General features: G+C 44.6%; 1 protein-coding gene across 4 annotated transcripts in view; it reads left to right on the top strand.

The window, feature by feature from the left end:
* SYT16 (synaptotagmin 16) overlaps nucleotides 1–20,262 on the top strand; it is a 120,725-nt gene extending 100,463 nt beyond the window's left edge. For all 4 annotated transcript variants that reach the window (XM_087747954.1, XM_087747956.1, XM_087747953.1 and 1 more), the window contains one exon: nucleotides 11,576–20,262. In XM_087747954.1, the coding sequence (XP_087604080.1) occupies nucleotides 11,576–11,889 (314 nt within the window). In that variant the 3' untranslated portion in view covers nucleotides 11,890–20,262. The remainder of the gene's footprint in view (nucleotides 1–11,575) is intronic.
* Nucleotides 20,263–20,571: the final 309 nt, after the last annotated feature.

Here is a 20,571-nt window from a genome sequence, read left to right as displayed (position 1 = left end):
GTGCTTTGGGCCCTTTGGGGATCCTACTGCTGTGACTTCTCCACTGCCATACAAAAAGATCTTCTGCAGAAAGAAGATTTGAAAGTTGTTCTTCTGGGTTGTAACAGTTGAGTTCCCTTCCTCCGATACCTGGAGGAAAAAATGGAAATTGCCTTACAGTAGGTTTAGTTAGTCTCTGAGCTGTAGTTAGCCCTTGGGATGGATAGTGGGTGGACGGTGCTAATGCCCACAATATAAACGGGGTCATGCAGCCGCAGTGCATGGTGTTATCTGCTTTGCTGCTGGTGTGCCTCATTCAGGGGTTGAATGGCAGTGCTGTATTCATCTCGTATTGTCCTTTTGCCTCCTGTCTGAAACCAGCAGCTAATGGCAATGTGAAATAACATTTTTTTTTTGCTTGTTGGTGTGTTTGCTTTGTGTGATGTCGTTGCCTGCCTGTCAAAGGTAATAACCTTTGACAGTTCCTTGCATTCACTGGATTTGACACAGTATCTCCAGCTTGCAAAATGCTAAGATTGCTTTTGCAAGATGCTGTGCTCTTTGGCCCAGAGCTAGCAAAATATTTATGTAATATTTCAGTATATGGACGTGAAAACTTAAGTTTCCACTAAACTATACTTCAGTATATTACAGAAATAATCTGTGTCATCAGTCAGTCCTCAAGAATTAAGGGCAAGTATATGCAACAGTAAAACACATGACCCCAGTCTGTGGAGCCCTAGCTGGTCTTGTATTAGCTGTGGCAACATAGGTCTCCATGTGAGTTACTTAAAGACATGTTCTTGTTTGCATGTACATGTTTTATCGAAAGGTTTCAAGTTAGGACCTTTTTAGTAATTTAAAGCAAAGGTAGACTAAGACAAGAGTCTTACCGCATGCTCGAGAAAGCAAGTTCGCCTGTGTTTATATATGCTGCAGTGTAGATGCATCCTAAAGTTTTCTTCTCAGAAATAAAATTGAAGTAGTCCTAATATAGGTCCAAGTTAATTTGCTGCAGTTTTTTCTGGTGTGTTTTCATGTATTTACCTGTGGTATTCGAGTTTTGTCTCTTAGCTGCCTGAAGCTAAGAACTGTGCAGCACTTCTGTTCTTAAATCAGGCCCTGCATAAGTTGTCTTGTATCTGGCTGGGTCAGGCATCTGTAATGCCCCACTCTTTTCCCATAAATGAAATGTCTTTACTGCAGAGAACTCAAATAATTGCCTTCCAGCTTACTACCTGCAATAGCATGAACAAACAACTGATTTTTTTCGGTGTTCTTCTAACGAATGTCTTTCTGGGTGCATGTTGTATAGCTCTGTGCATTGCAGTAAGGTGACAACCCTGTAACTCACTGTCTGTGAGTGCTGGGGAATTGTGTTTGCCCTGGGCCTCTGGTGGGATGGGGTTTGGCAGATCAGCCTTGTGGCACAGGTTAGCTTTCAGCACGGGAAAGTTTAGCTGCCGTGATTAGACGTCCCATTCAGCTTTTTAGCTGGTGGGCGCACAGGAGTACAGTAACTTGGTTGGCAGCATCTTTAAACCTGAGAAGCATTTTGTGTTTGTTGATGAGATGAGAACAGGAGCAGGAAAGGAGAAAAAAAGGCATTCCTTGAAGGAGCTTTAATTTTAAATTCTGCCTGAATTTTCCATTTCTGTGTTTGTAGGGCTTCAGATAAACCTCGTTAAATGGGTTTGATAAGCTAGCCAAAGTCTTCTGTCAGCCACCTAAACTAATGGTCCTGACTTTGTTTCATTACCGTTCTTCCATCTTTGCTGTTAAGGCTATCTTGAGTTGTTTCTTCGTATCCTTTCTGTATCCAGGTCAACTTTAGCGTTGTCAGACCAGTATCTCTCAGTGTTAGATCAGTTATTAGGTGAAACATGGAAATTCATAAATGATTACAGGCAAATTCCAAACCTATAAGAGTCTGCTGCTTTTATTCCAAGTCACATATTGTTTCTTCTACATTCTGCATTGTTCTTCTGCGCCTCTGAAGTTCCCAGTAGTGTGGTGAGAAAAGGAAAACAGTGAGGCAGAAATGAAAAAAAGTTAAAAAGAAGGAAGAAAACCAGCACTCGTTTCAGATGCTGGAGTAGCAATTCACTGATAACTCCTGCAGGTGCTGCAGAGGAGTGCTGTGAGGTCCGATCGTTACTGTCTGAAACATGCTGGTGGCTGAATGAGGTGCTCGATAAGTCCTTCACTAGGTGAAAACTCAAACTGCTATCTCCCTTTCTGGAGGGTAAGCAAATAGCCCTTGTGTTTTCTCAGATACGTCCTATCTGCAGTTCTGTTGTTTGCGGCTCAGAGGGAGTGATTTATTTCTTTAAAATATCATGGGGATTTCAGACATAATAGCACTTCGGGGCACTTAAATACCAAGCCCAAACTGCTATTCAGGGCAGCCATTTATGGTAAGCCTGAGAGAAGTCTATGGGCAGAATCCATCTCCATTCCCAGCCCTGCATGCACGGAGCGTGGTCCTGTCGCAGCCCAGTGCCTTTAGTATTGGCTGCTGCTGATAGCTGCAGCTATGGGGAATGGCAAGAGAGTCTTGCATGACAGCAAATTCTCCAGCTGTGCTTTTTGCCCACCTTCACCCTCTCCTCTGCCACCTGCGGTCTTGCACAGGTCAGCTCAGCATCTCCTGCAGCGTGTGTGCTCCCTCCTCGGAGAGTTTGCATGGATTTCATTCTGTGCAGAAGAAAGAACTGGACTGGGGCATTGGTGATTTTAGGTGGTAAAGACTGCAGAGGCTAAACCAGATGGTTTTCTGGAGAAGGAAAGGAAGATTGTGCATGTCTCGGTTTTTCCTGGGCACATCTTCTCCTTCACTTAAACCTTTAAATGGGATGCAGAGAGTTAAACTGAGTCAGGTAAATATCAAAGTCATGGGTGCTTACGTGCGTAATAACTGGGTTAGGAAACAGCTGGACAGCTTACAGAGACTTAAATCTTGCAGGCAGTGTCTTCAGGTCACATACGTGGGATTTAAGGATAGTTTTGTCAACGATAAGTTTCCAAGTATTGTTCTGGGGAACATGCTGAGTTATAGGCCTGAGTCTACAGTCCCTGATCACGCAAATAGATCCATTATCACTCAGAGCACTTAAGAGCACTCAAGAGTATGGCTGCAGCATCGGACTGTAAATTATCAGTGTGTGCCAAAAAGCCTCATGCAGAAAAACAGCTATGGTTTTGTCAGATGTGGACACCCTAGGTATTTCAGTGCTAATGGTTTGTGTGCTGTGCATCTCGTTCTCTTTGGTTCTTGTAAAAATCATTAACCTGTGCTAGCATTTTGTAGGGTTTCATATTGTGGTCTGCAGTATTATATCTTCTTAGAACAAAACTCAGTGTGTTCATTTAAAGGATGTTTACTATTAAAAAAGTAACGAGAGAAGCCCACGCCACTGGCAGACACATCTTTAAAAATTTATAACCAGTTACATACTATGTGCATGGTAGCAGTACCTTGGGATTGTAGTGATGGACCAGGGATCATCTGTGCTAGTCGGTGCATAAACACGCAACGGAGAGATGGTCTCTGCCCACATGATGTTTAACCTTCATCAGCTGCTCTGCTGGGTGCAGCTCTCTCCTCTAATCCAGCCTTCGTTCTTTCCCCTTCTGCGTTTCTTTTGGGGTTTACATCTGTGTGTAATGCAGTTTGAGAAGGACTGTTGTAAAACTATTCCCTTGCCTAAGAAAAGTCCTCCAAGCTTTTCAGCAGCTGCAGAATTAATCACACATAATAATTACATCCGTACATGATCATTATTACACCAGCAGCATATTAACCCCATTAAACAAATACAATAGCATTAACGCTGGAAAAGACAGGAGGGAGAGAACAAGCTATCAGGATTTCTATTGGGAACAGGAGAAATTCTTACAGTAAAGACTTGTCTGAAAACAAATATCTACCTGAGCCAGAGATAATGCCAAGAAGTATGGAAGTTGCTCCCATAGGAAAATTAGGATCCTTACACGATATTTGTTCCTCTGGTATCAGAATGCTTGAAAGCCATTAGTGGATTCTATTTTATCAACTAGTTTGTGAGGGAAGGAAAGTTGTTATCCCTGTTTCGTTCCTGGAGAACTAAGGCACAGGTTAATTTCTTTACTTGCTCCCACTCAGACCAAGAAGCTGAGTAAAAAAATAGCTTTTAACCTGCGTATCTGGCACTGCACAGAGAGCTTGCTTGAGCTCCTAAAGCTTTGTAATTCATGTTCCCATCTCATCAGTAGTAAAAGGGGGATCTGTACCAGGGCGAGCTGGGGCAGATTCAGTCCAGAGTGCTTGGTTAACAGAGCAGTAGAGGTGCTGGGCTGGTGCTCACTGCTGAGTACTTGCTGGTCACTGTAAGCTTGTACAAGACCACCTTTCCTTCTGCATCTTTTTGTTGCCCATCCTTGAATACAGCTTGAACAAACTTACAGTGAGATGAGCTGAGAAAGTTTTGTTCAGGGTAGTAAAGATGAGGCCAGCTGCGAGGAGCCCCAGAAGGATGTCTGGTAACGAGCAGCTGGGCAGTGAGGTGGAAGCTGAAGTGTGGATGAATTTAAGGTATTGCATGGGGGCAGGGGTGGAATTCAAACTTAGTCTGGGTGGACTCAGAGCCACTTGGGAGTGAAATATTAGGCTTATAGTAAATAGCTCCAGGAAAATGTCCATTCAAGGTTCAGCAGCAGTAGTGAAAATGCACATCAAAGGTTAGGAATATACAGGTGACAAAATGAAAAATTGGCATTTGACTGTAAATACACAGTCAGCAATCTAATGAATAGCATGTACAGTTCTGGCTCCCTCCATTCAAGTAGAATATGTCAGAACTGGAAAGATGCGGTGAGGAGTGACTGAGACGATCAGGGGTGTGGGAACAGCTTCCAGAGAGCTGCAGCTGAATAGACTGTGCCTCCTGTGATGCTACGACAAAGGGAGATGGGGGAAGATTTCACGGAGGTCTATGAAATCCTAAGTGTCGTTGAGAAAGTGAATTGGCAACGGTTATTCATTGTCTCTCCTGATACAAAACCAAAGGATCATAAAGTGAAGCGAGGAGGTAGCGGGTCCTGAAGAGGAGACAGCTCTTCACTTACACTGTTGAGATCCTCATTGCAGACCATCGTGGATGCTAGAAGTCTGCTTGAGTTTGGTACAGCACAGGACAAGTTCACAAAGAAAGATCCGCTGAGGACCATTAAATATGCTGACACTGCCTCTTAGGGCATTCTTGAGTCACAAATTGCTGGAGACTGGAAGAGTATTTGGGAGACAATCAGCATATGTTGTATTTGCCATATTTTTAGAGACTTACTAAGGCATGTGGTACTGCGTACTGTTGGGTGGATGGACTGGCTTGGTACAGCTCTTCCCACCTGGGACTGATACGGCTCAGAGAAGCGAGTCACAAAGTAATGGACTTTTAAGGAGCGATTGTGAGATTTCTGGGGGGGGTGTTCCATGATAATTAGACATCCAGTGATAACATGCAGTTATCCAGTAATTTTTTCAATAGTTTTAAATTTCTAAAAGGTCTATGAAAAGTATAATGCGTGTTACACTTGCTGCATATAAAATGAAGATATTTCTGAATCAAAGGAGTGCATCACTGTATGGTGATGCCTCTCCCATTCCCATAGCTGTGAACAAGAAAAAAACTATCATTGTTCCCCACCCACCTACCCCAAAACAAGCAGAAGACAACGCCATTGCTTCCAGGGTAGAACTCTCCTAATTCCAAATTTCAGTTGGAGCTGAACGTTTAGTGCAAATCTGCAGTGACTCTACAGAGCAGTGTTTGCAGATCTGATGACAGGCTGTATAAGAAAGCCATACCTGTGGGCACCTCTGCTGGAGGTGAGAAAAGCCAGGCTTAAGTATCCTTACATCATGCCGCTACCATTGCTGTTGCTGAGAAGCTGTGCGTTCATGCTTTCTGATACACTCTTGGTTAAAGTTCCCACGCCTTCTCTGAGGCAGCAGCAATGTGTAAAGCCCGCTGTATGTTGTGGGAAGTGTTGAAATGCCCTTATTAGAGGAGAGTCACCTTGTACATCTGGAGAGGTGTCTGTGTTACGCTTTCCTGCATAAGCCTGGATTAAGGCTGCACCTCCTCAGGGCTGGAGAGTGCAGGGAGGTGGTAAGCTGGCTCCACAGCCCGACGTGTGTCCCAGGTGAGGGCTGGCACTGTAAAACGGAGTGGACATGGGGTGTTGTGGCAGCACAGGAGGATCACCAAGGAACAGAGCTTGGAGGCTCTCTGGAAGCAGCCTTCCTTCCTGAGAGACCAGGGTATTGCTTCCAGGGAGCCCTCGTCTCCTGCCCCTCCGCAGCAGCCCATCTCCTTGCACAAAACAAGTCATTGATGCTGGCAGCTCCCTCCCCTCAAGCCAAATAGTGCTTCCAAGGAGCAGTGCACACCTTTCTGCTGCATTTTAAATTAAAAGTGCTGCTGGTCTCTTCTCCGATGACTCACACATCATGAAGGTTGCCAGAGCCCAGCCTCTCCCTTGTATGAGAGCTGCCAGCTGAAGGAGAGGGGACCTGAGCAGCAGAGACTTGGTGGGATAGGGGAAGGAAAGCTGGCTCCTCAGTGACATAGTAGGCAGCTCTCAGCTCTTCTATGGTATATAGAGCAGACCACAAGCTGCCTCTGGCCTAATCCAGACTTTCACAATGTGGGTTTGGGAACAAAAGCTTGGGTCTAATTCTCCTCCCTGCTCTTTTCCCAGTCCAGCTGCAGTGAGCCAGGGTCACAGTGTATCAGCCCCACTGCAGGTTTAATGGGGAGGTAAAGCCACGCACAAATGGAGCAGTGGTCTTCTGGGTCTCAAACCAAGACCTCGCGTTGAGCTGCGCTGTACAGAGTAGCACCGAGTTGAGCTCTGGAGCTGCTTTGCCACGCAATGCTGCCGTTCGTTATGTAGGCTAGGAGTGTGGGCATGTCAGCTGGGTGAAATTAAGCTCTAGGCCCAAGGCTTTATTTTACTGCGGGTGTTATTAGTCTGGATTGCCGCATGCTGACATGGTTATACTGCTTTTAGAAATGAGGTAGCTTGCCTGGAGCATGGGTGGGAAAGTCTGTACAGCACTGTGTTGTACCCTGCAGTCCACAGACCTGCAGGGTCAGGAGTCTTTAGTTGTTTATTTCCTTTCTAAATATAAATTCAAGCAGGGGGTTGGATGCTTTTGTATTGCAGTGTTTTTGTTCACAGGTCAGCTTTATTAATAATGGTAGAGCTTAGGGTAAATGAAAGCAGAATGCACACTATGGTCCCTGCTCCAAAAATGGGAACATATAAATTATAGTTGATTATTCCCCTGAGTTGTCATTATCAGTTAGTTCCCTTAGAAGGATGATGACAGAAATGGGTCATTAGAAGAATCGCGGATAAACTGATTGCCTTTGCAGATGAGCTCTCAAGAGATGTTTTATGGTTGGGGCAGTGTTGATGGTGACAGAGCAGTCTGCATGAGGAGAGGTTTGGCCAAACCCCTGGAGTAAGATTATGCAGCGCCAGCCCAAAATGTGTCTGGCTTCTTGCAGCATTCCTTGATTTAGTACTTTTAACTCTGGTATTAAATGCAGAGATGTTGATATTTTATGTATAGGTGAACATTGTTCAGTCCACTCATAGCAGAGATGAAAGATGAGTTTAGAGTAAAAATGATCTGTAGCAAGAACTTCTGTTCCAACACCTATATGGAAAGGAGAGCCTGGTGTATGCGGTGCTAAAATTGGTCTCGGCAAAATCAGACTTTGTTCCTGCTTCTTCACAGACTTTTGTGTAACTGTGGGCAAGCTGCAGTCTCAGACACTCCCAGATATTAAGAGGTCTCGCTGTTCTTCATGTCAGTGAGATAGGTGCCTAAATAGAAGGTGAGCACTTAGGCATTTTAAAGAATGTAAGCCTTAATCTCTCTTCTCCTTTTGTGCTTGACAGAGGTGGCATGAAAGTAAATAACACTGAAGAGCGTAAAGTGCTGAGATACTGCAGTAATGAGGCCATTACTGAATCTGAGCATGTAATTAGATGGAAAATGTTTGCCTTCATAATGAATAGATGCTCTCACTTGTACATTCCTCAGTAAATTTTCAAGTTCATCCTTGCTGTAGTTCCACTAATCTCACTGTGTATGTGGGGATGGATTTTCTTTGGCAAAGCCAACCAAAGGGGAGAGCTTTCCATCTCAGAGGACGAGATAGGACCACGAGGAGAACTAGGAAGTGTTTTCTGATGGAACACCTGAAAAGATGCTGCAAGGAGCACAATGCAGTAAGGGCAAACCACAATCTTAAAATGTAGTTAGTGAAGCAGAATAACACCTCAGCCTCATACGTACCAGCTCTGCAAAGCAAATTTCAGATCCTAAATATATTATCCACACCTACTCTTTTATTTCTGTTCAGGCAAGTTTGATTCTTTTGGCTGGTAAAATACACCCAGTGGAATAAATTTGAGAAGAATTAGCAGCCTGATTTAGTTGTCACTTGCGCTGGTTTTGTGCCTGTGTTTACGTGGGGATGCATAGGGCTCCTGGTATTCGCTCTGCCCTGAGCGTAGGCTCCTTCCATCCTGCACATTCTTGCCTGATCCAGATGATAGCTGCAGAATTCCCACCGACCTTGGTACTGTATAGACAGGGCCTCGGTGCAGAATTATGTAGCAGATCTGATGTGTATTAAAGAAAAAGCCTAATTTTCTGACATTGATCTCTGTTGGGTTTAAGTCATTGGTCGTACGATGCTCAGTTTTCTTAAAGCCAGCTATATTACTCCTCACTTGCAAAAGTTGAGGCCTCAGTCAGGGATGTGACATCCTAGAGTTTATGACTGCAAGAAACTCATCCATTCATTGCCTGGAAAATGAGCTGGAACGTCCTGAAACAGCATCCTACAAGGTGTTTTAGCTGTGGCGCTTGCTTTAGTGTTAAAACCTAAATCATCTGTAATGGTAGCGTTGTGTACTAGATCTTTGCTGAATTATGTCATATGCTGCTTTGATGGTATTGACTATAACTTGGTTGTCTCTGTAGGAGACTGCTTAAACATATGTACCTGTGGTTGGGTGTGATGAATCCCACCTGAGCTGCCAATACTGGCAGCAGTCAGAAGGAAGGATGATAGCAAGGTTTACTGAGAAGAAGATCTAGACCTCAATCCTCCCCCCATCTTCTCAGAAAACCAGGTACAGGCATGTGTGGGTGACCTTTCCCTGAAGCAGCACAGGAAGATAAGCTCAAATAGTACTTCATTTGGTCTTAGTTATATTGCACATTGCCATGCTCAGGGGGGATAGCAGGGAGCGTGTTTGTGGCAGTCCTTGGCTGCGTACTGCTTCTCTGTTCAGCCCGTCCCCTGCCCCAGCACGGCTGGGGAAACCCTCCCAGGAGCTGCCGAGGGGTCCTGGAGCAGGACCTTTCCGGTGCTGCTCCATGCCCCAGCTCTGCCCTTGCTGACCCTTCCCAGCCCCTACTGTGATCCCAATCAAATGCCCTCACCCTCAGCAAAGCAGTTCTCAGAGGGTAGTGGGGAAAGCGATATGACACCAGGGACATATCTAGAGAAAAACTGAGGTATTGGGCCAGGAGCAAATAGAGAGGGTCTCATCTCCACGAATTCCTGGCTCTCAGCACTCACCTCTCTTGCGTGTCAGCAGAAACAAGCCCCTTCAGCTTTCTGCCCACAAATGGGTTGGTTTGGAAAATGCACTGAAATCATGTAGAAAATGTAAGCTTTCAATTTGAAAGAAAGAAAAATTTTAAAATTCAAACAGGGAATTGTACTACTTAGCTGCTCGTTTGTATTTTAAAATCAGCCTGGCGGAGATTTTTCACTGTTTTGAAATCCCCTCCTCACAGAAAAAAGGGTGAATACATTTAAAAAATCCATAAAACCCCTACTCCCCACTTTTTTTTATTTCCAGGGAGTTCTCTGCAGCCTCAGAGCAGCACCCACATGAGACTTCCCATGAGGAATGCTTCAGTGCATGTTATGGTTTGTCAGTACAAAGCAAAGTGACATCTCTACAAGTACTGCAAGAAATTGTGTCTGGTAGTTATTTTGCATGGTTTCACATTGAGTTGAGCTAGAAGAGAGTCATCTCTTGGGCTTTGTGTTTCCGATGGGTCTGAAGCTGTTGCAGATTTCAGTCCCTCAGCACCACCAACACCGAGTATTACTATGGGAATTAGTCCACCTCTTGATAAAGCAGTTCCTTCCTTCCCAGATACAATCAGGAAACTGTTTCATGTCTGAGCTCTGCTTTTCTGTCTAATGAGTAGGTCTTTGTTGGCAAGATCTACTTCATCTCCAGTGTTACGCTGGGAGCCAAGCTGGCACCCCCAGCTAATGATTGTGCTGAACTTTCCCCGCAGTAACTCGATAGCTGTACAGCTGTGCAGGCTCACAATTTGCTCCTCGATTGTCAGTCTCCTGACAGCTTTTTCAGTGGAACAGTTTGAGAGGAGTGGAGAGCCCTGCTTTGGAGACACAGAAGTGTTTTCACACCTGAAGTGTAATTTCACACCTTGTGTTGCTCAGTAGATAAGTGCGTAAAATAGCACATCAAACGGGTACAGAAGAGGATAGACATGCTGTAGACAAGAGACGGAGGCTTGTTATTTATTTCCTATCTTCAGCACACTCTGAAATAATACTCACTTGCAGAAACCCAGGCACAGATTAAGAAGGGGTTAGGAGGGGACTTTTCTAGCAAAGTGATCTGTTACTGTCGTGTGCAGAGCGAGGTGAAAACTTACACTGAGCTGGGTCTGCATTGGGGACCACAAAGCTCTGCCTGAGACCACAGTATTAGCAACCACATAACAGAAGTGAACTAATTAATACAGGAGGCAGCAAGAGTTTTAAGGGTGAATTTACAGGAACACTGACTTGGACCATCCCTTCCCTGTATCTACTAAGCATTTTTACTCCTTGTATTGACTTAAATAGTGAATAAAATTGACCTTGAGTCCAGCAAAAAGGTAAGATGAAAATTTGGAACAGGCCTTGATCTCACCATGCAAGAGCAAATCATTTCACTGTGTATGCAGGTTTCCTCTCCCTCTTTTTCAGGACCCTTTTTTTTTTTTGCTATCTCAGATAATAGGTCATAGAGGCATTCTTCCAAAGGAGAGTGGTGTGGAGAGGCAAGTGTAGCCAAGGGAAGCCCTGGTAAGACAGCCCCAACAAAGCTTGATCGTCAGGGAGGAGAAGGGAAGGTGGAGACACACCATTTGATGTGGAGAATCAATAGAGATGCTTATAGTTTCAGTTAATCTTAGACAGGTTTGCTAGGCTTGGGAACCAGATTTCCTGCTCTTTCCAAGAGAGCAGGGCTGAAACAGACATCAGTTTCCTTCCTTTTTCTCCCCAGCTGAATATGAGGAAATCCAAGAAGAGGTACTTTCACCTGCTTCTCCTCATTCCATGGATTTTACTAAGGAGAGCAGTCCATCCCTCATCTGTTATTCACTGCAGACAAAGCTGCTCTACTTGGAGTTTTTTGGGTGTTTTTTGACCGCTTGGTACTTTCATTTAATCTGTCACCCATGCCAAACATTATTTCCTCTTCTTTGTCCTAGACACCTATGGAAAGCTCTGCCTGCTCAACTCCATGGGCCAGGAGATGTCTCACTGCAAGACCTCCATCCGTCGAGGACAGCCCAACCCTGTCTACAAGGAAACTTTCGTCTTCCAGGTTGCCCTCTTCCAGCTCTCTGATGTCACGCTAATGATTTCCATATACAACAGACGCAGCATGAAGCGCAAGGAGATGATCGGCTGGATTTCTATGGGTCAGAACAGCAGCGGAGAGGAAGAGCAAAGTCATTGGCAGGAAATGAAGGAGTCGAAGGGGACACAGATCTGCAGGTGGCACATGCTACTGGAGTCCTAGTGGTTACCAGGGCAGCCTGCTGGTCCTGGGACTATGGGCTGTCTTCCCTTGTTCTCAGTCAGCAGAAAGCAGCTATCCCATGGCAAGCACTGTGCTCTGACAGGTCACGTACACTTTAACCTGACTTTTCAGTGTCAGCAATCATGGGTATTAAAGGTGGCAAGGCCTGGGAAGCAAGTTTAGTTCTTGCCTTTCCAGGTTGTCCTGCATTTTCTGCATCCAAATAATTCACCCTAGGGAAAAGCAGTGGGAAAACCTACAAAATCCTCTCCTTGGTCATTGTCTTGCTCATTTTGTCATGGGCTTAATCATCACAGACTGACTTTGATGCCGTTTTCTTCTGGGGAAACTCTCTTTTCTCACCCTCCTTTTATTTATATTAATGAAGTTTGCAAATATTCTTGACGCAGATAGCTCACAGAAAGGCTAACCTGCATGCAGGTCACATTCCCTCCCTTTTATTATCGTGTTTCTAAGTCCAAGAAATAAGTATTTGATACCACTGTAGACTGGATGATATATTTTTCAGGCAGCATGGGAAAGCACTCTTGAATTCTCTGTCAACTTTTAAGTGCCTAGACATTACTACTGTTCTCCTGTACTAACAATTGATATTAGGACTAAACACTACCAGTATTTTTAATTAGGCATCCTGTGCACTTGTTAGCCTGCATTGCCATAGGTTTACGTGAGAGAGAACTAGCATCAGTTTTATATTGCAATTATACAATGCATGTTTAGATGTTTACTTGAAGTTCATGGCTTCTGTCATCACAAAAACCAAAAAAGACCAGAACAAGCTGCACATGTCCACCTTTGTGCCTGAATCACTCTTTTGTGCATCATTGTTTTGCCTGTGTGTTACTTTGTTTTTTAAAAGTGAGGTTCATTCAGAAAAGCATTTCTGTGAGCATTTCACAGGAAGTCTTTAGGTCTGTGATTTCTCTGCAATTCAGTTAAGCACAAACCAGTTTGCTGAGGGTTCTTCTTCAAATATGCTATCCTGTAATATCTTCTTGGGATCTGAAAGGGGACCGTTTTTGGCATCCTGTAGAGGATGCCAGACCATGTCACTTCGTCTTTGGGGCAAGCTCTCCTGCAGGCAAGGAATAGGATCCAGGGGACCCCCCTCGAGGGGCTGCTGGCTCTGCTGAACTAACACCAGAGAAAAGTATTGTGCTTCCTGCCTCTAACTGAAAACAGCACAAGGAGCAGGCTTGCCGGATGAGGTGATGACACTTTTATGTAGTTACTTTTCAGACTACGTTGTCATTTTCCATTTTAATCTTTTTTCCTGTCTCTGCGAGTTGAAGTCGTGGAGGCGATGGATAGGGGACGTGTCTTAGTCTGCTACTTGACTATTGAAAGTTTAGCAGTTGTTAGCTGTTGCGATGCTGCGTGCGACACAGCAGAGGATGTTAATCGTCTAGTGTAGTGACGGTACGTAGGCAGCAGGGTGCCGAGATCTTCAAATCCTGTCAGCTGCCCAGTCTGCTGTTCCCCACGCTCTCCAAGAGAGGACTGGCATTTCCCCATTCCTGCTGATGATAGCAAGACACGGGAAATATTTTGCTGAAAAGGTTTGTCTGTACTGAATCACTTCATGTTTTGTTTTTCTCATTTACTGAGACCTGGCACCGAATTCTGCCTCCTCCTGCACCACAGCCGTCTCCTTCCCTTCAACGGTGCTGTGCAAATCTAGCTAGTGCAAATTTTGGCACTGGCTGTTTGACCAAAATTGAGCCTCGATGCTGGTTTGCATCACATCCAGGCTAGCCGGACCCTGTGGGGCAGCGATGTGATACACACAGGTTATCACTTGGTGTAACACAGACAGGCTTTGTCTGTCCTCAGGAGGCAGACTGAATAATCTGCATGTAGAAGGACTTCTGGTATAGGTGATACAAATTATTCTACAGGCCATGGTTTTATATATTCTTATCACTTACCTGTCTAAGCATCATTTTTCTGGTGAGACTGGTGGTTTTCCTGTGCAGGAGGGTTGTCCTCCACTGCCTAGATAAGCCGGCACAATATCTGCTTTGCACTACTGGGGCTTTGTATCAAAAAGCAGGATCTAACCCAGATACAGCTCGGCAAACAAATACATTTTTGTCTGTACTGTTAATGCTGTTGTATTACCAATGCAAGAGAAAATGAGCATTTGAGTGGTAACCAACAGAATAGAAATGGGTTTTTTATCATGTACTTTTCTTCTGGGAAAAAAGTAGAGGAAACAGCCCAATTCAAAAGGTGCATTTGCTACTTTCAGTTGTTTTCCAATCTCTGCATCTTTTTTCCTGAACTGCGTAAAATGTTTATACAAGTGTTTATAAGTAATTTTATTATCTGGGATGGGTATGTATAATAAACTTATTGAGATTCTCTTCATAACTTCTTGAACCTGCAAAGCGTTGCTTATGCTTAATGATTAGCTAAGGGAAAAGTGTAAGTTGATAATATGTTTCAGCAGTGAACTGGAGATAACCCAGATTTATAATAGTGTGATTAAAAAAAAATCTTGGAAAAGATAATTTTAAAAAGCAATGAAGTGAACGGGTTTTGGACTTCCATGCTGTTTTCACATCAAGATCTTTTCTGAAGATATGGCATTAAGGGAATTGAATTTTAATATATAATTTCAGTGTAGAGTATTGGGAGTCAGAGGAAAGCAAGTGAAAACTTAGAGTAAGTTAATATCTGCGCACATTTTAAAACTTTTCTCTCGGATGGAAGCAGGTTACTGCATCCTTACGACAACATTTTGGCCTGCCGTTTTACAAGACAAATTTGGAGGGAAGGGAAAAGGGGTGAGGCAAGGGGAGCGCTGGGTTTTTAGAGCTGCTGCTAAAGCTGTTGGCACATCCGTGCCTTGAGCAGTGCATTTGTGGGGTTCATTAAGTTCCTACTGAAGCAATGGAGGAATTTAGGAATCTTGGGATGAACACAGTGCTGGGAGTGCTCGTGCTTGCTAGCTGTAATTTGAGATTTTTGTTGCTTTTGTGATTTATTTTTCTTTTCAGTATCGACTGTCTGTGAAATGAAGGCTTTGTAGCAGCTCCCCCGTATTCCAGAGCTCCTGTAATTCTTCACATTGACAGATTGAATTAGTCATTGCTAATATTGATACAGGCTGGACTTGTGCTCATGGTCTTTCTTATGTAAATACCACTGCCCTTTCAGTCACTGCTTTAACCCCTTGTTTCCTTTGGAAGTGGCTGACAAGACGAAATTTCCAGAAAGTTTTCCATTCCTTGGGAATCTTGACTCGCAGTTGGCTCTCAGTTGGTGGTGGTCAGTAGACTTGGGACCCTGTGCTCTGCTGGCCTCCATCCACGTGGATGCTGATGCCCAGTCTCTGCTTTGGTGGGGCTCCAGGAGGGGAGAAGAGTTGTGGGACGTTCAGTGAGCGGGAAAGCAATGGATGACCTGGTTCTGGGAATGCTTGGGTGCTTGCAAGTCCTAATGCTTGGAGGTTTCCTAATGCACTCATGCTTTCTAAGATAATTCATCCCCTTTTGACACCACTCTCTGGAATCCCCTTGTAGCTTATTTGAATTTTCTTCTCTTGGGGAAAAAAAAAAAAAGCCTGAAAACCCACAAAACCATTGTGTGGGAAGGAACTAACTGCACTGGCATAAGCCCAGAATATTGTGGGCAAGTGCTCTGGATGCATCTCTGTATCTCGAACAGCGTCGTTCAGCTAGCTTCAGTCTGTTCCTTCCTTGGTCCCTCTCCAGCCAGCACGCCCCTGTCCTGCTAGGCTCTGTGCTGTTATTTTATTTTTTTGTTTTTAATGTGTATCGACAACAGAACAGAATGATCTCACCACATTTATATTCCCTGCAATAACACTGACTTTCAACTGATGCCCACAGAAATGAGTACCTCTTTTAGCCCACTGAGCTACAGCTATAGCTTACTGAAGTGCCCATTTGTAAAGGCTTTATCTGGATGATCTGCTACTTCGTTTGATTTGTTCGGGTTTCCTTTTTACCAGTGTCTTTAATTACCTGGACCCTGCTGTGGCCTGCTCACTCCTGTCGCTCTGGCTTGTCTGCGTTTCCCGTGCAGGGCAACGTGGGGTGTGTAGCTCCTGGGGCACACGGACAATACTTGGATATATTTTTAGCGGCTGCAGATCCAGAGAAGTTATTTGGTGCTTTACATAGTCGACTGATCTTCAGTCATGAATGTCTTTAGATGTTCTTGGACGCACAAAACCAAAGGCTGCCAGCTGCCATTGATCATTTCTCCAGCATAAAGCCTAAGGTGGCAGCTTGGCGGAGGAGCAGGCATTTCCTCTGGTGGCAGTTCATTTTCTCCTTCAGTTGAAGCTGGCAATGACCTTGGAGCTAGCGTGCCTGCAGAGCTTTCTTTCCACTCCCTTATTTATCATCGTCTTTAATCTGTATGATCACTGCACTTCATCTCTCTGCCTCTCAGCTGCCTTCTGCCCTTCAGCGCAAAAGGTGGACAGAAAGGCTGAGCAACGAATATGGCCTTCCCTGTGGCATTATCCCCGGGCTCAAGGGGAGCTGACTCCTGGAGGGGTCATCTTAAAGTTACGATGCTCATGATCAAGCCCTTGCCTCCCTGATCTCTAGTCTGCTTGTGGAGTTTGAAGCCTGTCGGTTGGGCTGTGATACTTCAATGATTACAAAGTAGTGACACCCGTTCACCTCAGTGTGGGCCGAGTTAATGACAGAGGGAACAACCTGTTCTGTATTTGCTTTCTTCTTTTTTTTTTTTTTTGTAAGCATTGTGTTCTGTAAAAGGACAACAGAGCCTCAAGGAATTAGTATGCAGGAGCATCCGCTTTCCATTTAAAATGTACTAAGTGTGATGTTTGTAACTATGGTTTGAGGGGAAAAAAAAAAAAGCAGCTGGGGTTTGTAGAAGAGCTCACACTTTGAATGAGGCAGGTTTTTCCCTTCAGCTTTTTTTCCCTATCCTACCCCAGCAAATACATTCTCATACCCCAGGCAGTGATGCTGGCTCCCAGCTGATCTGCTTCTGTGATAAAAGCAGCCAGAAGCTGACAGATCCTAAAGCTTGGAAAGCCATTCAGGATAATTCAGCATAGCTGGTTTGGGTGTTTATTTGGAATCTGGTGCAGATTTAACAAGCTGTGGTGCAAGAAACGAAAACCCCAAGCAGTGGCTGGGAAGGTGGTGGGGAGGGAAGGCTCTCGGTGTGCTGGTGCTGCTGTAGAGCTGGGAGCTTGCTCTCTCTGTACTCCAGAAAGCAGCGCAGCCAGGCTGCAGTGCCATCAAGTCTGAGCTGAAACCCGGCTTCTCTGCATGATTCCTTAGCTCCAGATCTGCTGAAGGCATACAGCTTTTTTTTTCTTCAGTGCAGAGTGAACTCGTGTCTTCCTGCAGCCTACGCTGTAGGCCTTAAGAAATGAATGTGTAAATATTTTGTCTCTCACAGCAGCCCAAGGTCATCTTTCTGGAACAGCAAACAGGCACAGAATCCAAAGAAGATCAGTCTGTCATGTGAGTAAGGTTAGCATCTGCACTTACAAATGACAAAGGCTATTAATCCTCATGCTGTAATCCCCAAGCTGTTTGCCAGCTGGCAGCAGGAAGATGTTCCCGCTCAACCCACACAGCTATCCATGTTTTTTCACCTTTATGAAGCAGATATAGGTCAATACTGCAGCCTGGATAAAGAACTTGGTAGATACATCATCTCTTCCAATCTCTCTCTTCGCCACACAAGCCATCTGTACAAACGAGGGTGTAAGAGGAGAGCTGTGGGCTGGGCTCTCCCTGTGCTGCTCCCCCAAAATAGAAGGCTGAAGGTGAGATTTTTCCCCCTCCTCTGCTCCTGAGTTTCTCATGGGAGGATAAATTTTGAGATCTCGCTGCAGAGCTGAACAGCCTGAGCAAAGCTCTGTCACTAGAGAGGTCCTCACACACAGAGCAGGGAAAACCCAATGCTTGTATAAGGCAGATACAAGTCCAGTGTTGAGACATTTTCAATCCTAATTTGGGAACCTGCATGGGATTTGGGTATTGCCCATCACAGGGACATAAAACCTGAATCCTATGAGGTACCACTGATGGACGAAGTCTGTGCTGCTTGCCAGTGGTGCAGGTGGGCTCTGGTAGTCCCTATGATCTTGCACAACAAAAAGCTGTCCGGGCACCATGTTGCATCCTGTGAGCATTAGGCAGCTGAGGCTGGAAAAAGTTGAAGAAACCCAAAAGCCAGATGGGAGCTATGAAGTTAGTTGCTCATCTCTTTAGAAAATTGGAAAGCAGATTATTGGTTTTTACTTAACAAAAGTGGTTTAACAGAAATCGCAGCTCCTGGGGCAGCTGCAGGTGCAAGGAAGTGAGGACATCGCCTCCTGGCTCTTGGGTTTCCTCCTGGCTGAAATGGGTGGCCATCAAATACCAAATACTCCGGAGGTGTCTATCCCCTGTAATGTCATACCCAGCGTGGGCTGATCTCATTGAGAACAAGAGATGAAAAGCTGATCTTGGCCATGGGTGAAGAACAAGAAGGATTCAGGATTCAGACAAAAGCTGAATTCTTTCCTGAGTCGCACGACCATTAATTAGCCTTGACCTCCAGGGAAGGCATTTTATTGGGCCAAATACTTCCCTCTCCCATAATTTCTCAGACTTAGGAGAACACTGCAAATTTTTCTCCTCATTAGCAGCTGGGAAAAATCACATAATTTGCCAGCTTTCCTCATCCCTATTGTGTCTTGTTAACACTTTCCAGGTGCTTTTCCTTCACGCTGTCTCTGTCATCGCATCTCCCATTCTCTCATTAATATCTGTAGAGATCTGCTCCAAGTCAGGTCCATGCCTGGTAGCAATATTTTATGTCCATGGTGCTCAGGATAAAACCTGTCCTCTAATCTCTTGCTGTCACTATGTGGCACCTCAAGCACAAGTTTTCCAATTAAACCAGTACCACATATCTCCCGTAGTCCTCTGCTGGCACAGCTGTGGTTTTTGTCTTGCTGGGCTGTTTTCTCAGCAGTAACTTATTGACTTTTTCCCAGCAGAGAGTTTTGTTTGTCAAGAAGAGTAAATGAAGTAATCATTTGGTAGACTTAGCATTTAAATACTGCGCGGCATTTATACGTGTATATATAAAAATGTTTTTTGTGGTAGAGTGCCCCCAGGCATTTGCATGAAGCACATCTCAGTGTATATTTGACTGTTGATTTAAATATACTGTATATAATAAGTTATTTTTAGTGAGTATTGGCTTCTTTCTATATTGGAACGATATACCATTTCTGGCAGGTATGGGTTTTTGTTGCCTCACTGCTGCGCTCACCGCGGGGCGCTGGCGGCGCGGTGGCTGAGGGGTGTGTGTGCATCTCCTCTCCGCGCGCCCTGGGATGCGGTGGTCCTTCCCCTCTGCCAGCTCTGCAGGTGGCCGTCCGCTGCTGCCGGAGCCCGTTGCCCCAGGACAGCACCGTAAGCCCGCTCACTGCATCTCCCTCCTGGTGTGTAGTAGAATAACCTGCCTTTAAGGGTTTTTTTCTAGCATTGCTGTCATATACTCAGCAGAGACCATGGGCGGGTCGCAAGCTGGTTGGTATTTGGAGTAATTCAGCCCTGTGGCTGAGGGTGCACGTGGCTGAGTAGTAGAGATCTCAGCTCTCCTTTCCCAACCTGAGATGGACAAGCACAAAATTTATCCATAAATTGATCACTTTAAATAATAACAATACAGACAAATTAATAAAAATGCCAAGTCCCTAACTTCTGTTGGTGCAAATGCAGGTCTTCTAGAGCTTGAATTTATTGCTGTATTATTTTTATGATAAATAAATCTATAAAAGGAGAATTGTTCATACTGTGAAGGTTATAAGAAACAAATTCATATACCCTTTTCACTTTTGTAAAGTTCAAAGATTTGCACTGAAAATTGTACCTTCAATCTACTTAATAAATGACTGGTATTGACTGGTGAGGCCACCGGAATGGTATCAGCATCATTTCACTTGCTGTGTGTGTGATTGAAAGAGATATCTGAAGTGCAAAACTGTGATGAAAAAGATGAAAAATATGATGAAAAGATGTTTGGATATTCAACAGAAAGAGTGGTACGGGTTTATTCTTAGCTTTTCATGTACTTGACAATGAAACATTTTTATTCTACTTAAGTGCTAACGTGCATGATCATACAATATATTGCCTCTTGCTAATTATATGCTGCGTTAGGAATACTAATGTCTAGATGATATCTGACTTGAAAAAAAAGCATTAAACCCAGCTTCTGCAGAATTCGGGGCTGAAATTATCCACGCACACATACAACCATCCACACCTTAGAAACAGTCTTATTTTGTTATGGTGAATGCTGTTGTTACAGGTTTTTATCAATAAAATAGAAGCAGATGGCTCATGTAGACATGCAAAACTGGTGTATCTTCCTTTTTGTTTGTATTGTGGCAGAACCGAGTGAATATGCATCTAGGAGAGGTGGATGTGTTTTGTTCAGAACAAGGATGCAGGTGTCTGGTGCATAATGCATAACTGGGAGGAATGGGAAATATCCTCCCCCTTGGTCCCCCTGTCCATCCGCACTGGCAGAGGGGCCCTGGGGCAGCAGGTGGAGGCTGCTGGGGGGCTTTGGGGGACTGAAGAGGTTCCCATGTCCTGCCGTGTCTCTGCCTCCTCCCTGAGTACACCGCCTTTCAGC

This window comes from Nipponia nippon, unplaced genomic scaffold (assembly GCF_047370975.1).
Source record: "Nipponia nippon isolate SJK-2023a ecotype South Korea unplaced genomic scaffold, ASM4737097v1 scaffold_11, whole genome shotgun sequence".
In the NCBI taxonomy this organism is placed as follows: Eukaryota; Metazoa; Chordata; class Aves; order Pelecaniformes; family Threskiornithidae; genus Nipponia; species Nipponia nippon.
The sequence above is the reverse complement of the archived record's forward strand: the minus strand, read 5'-3'. Positions and strand labels throughout refer to the sequence as shown.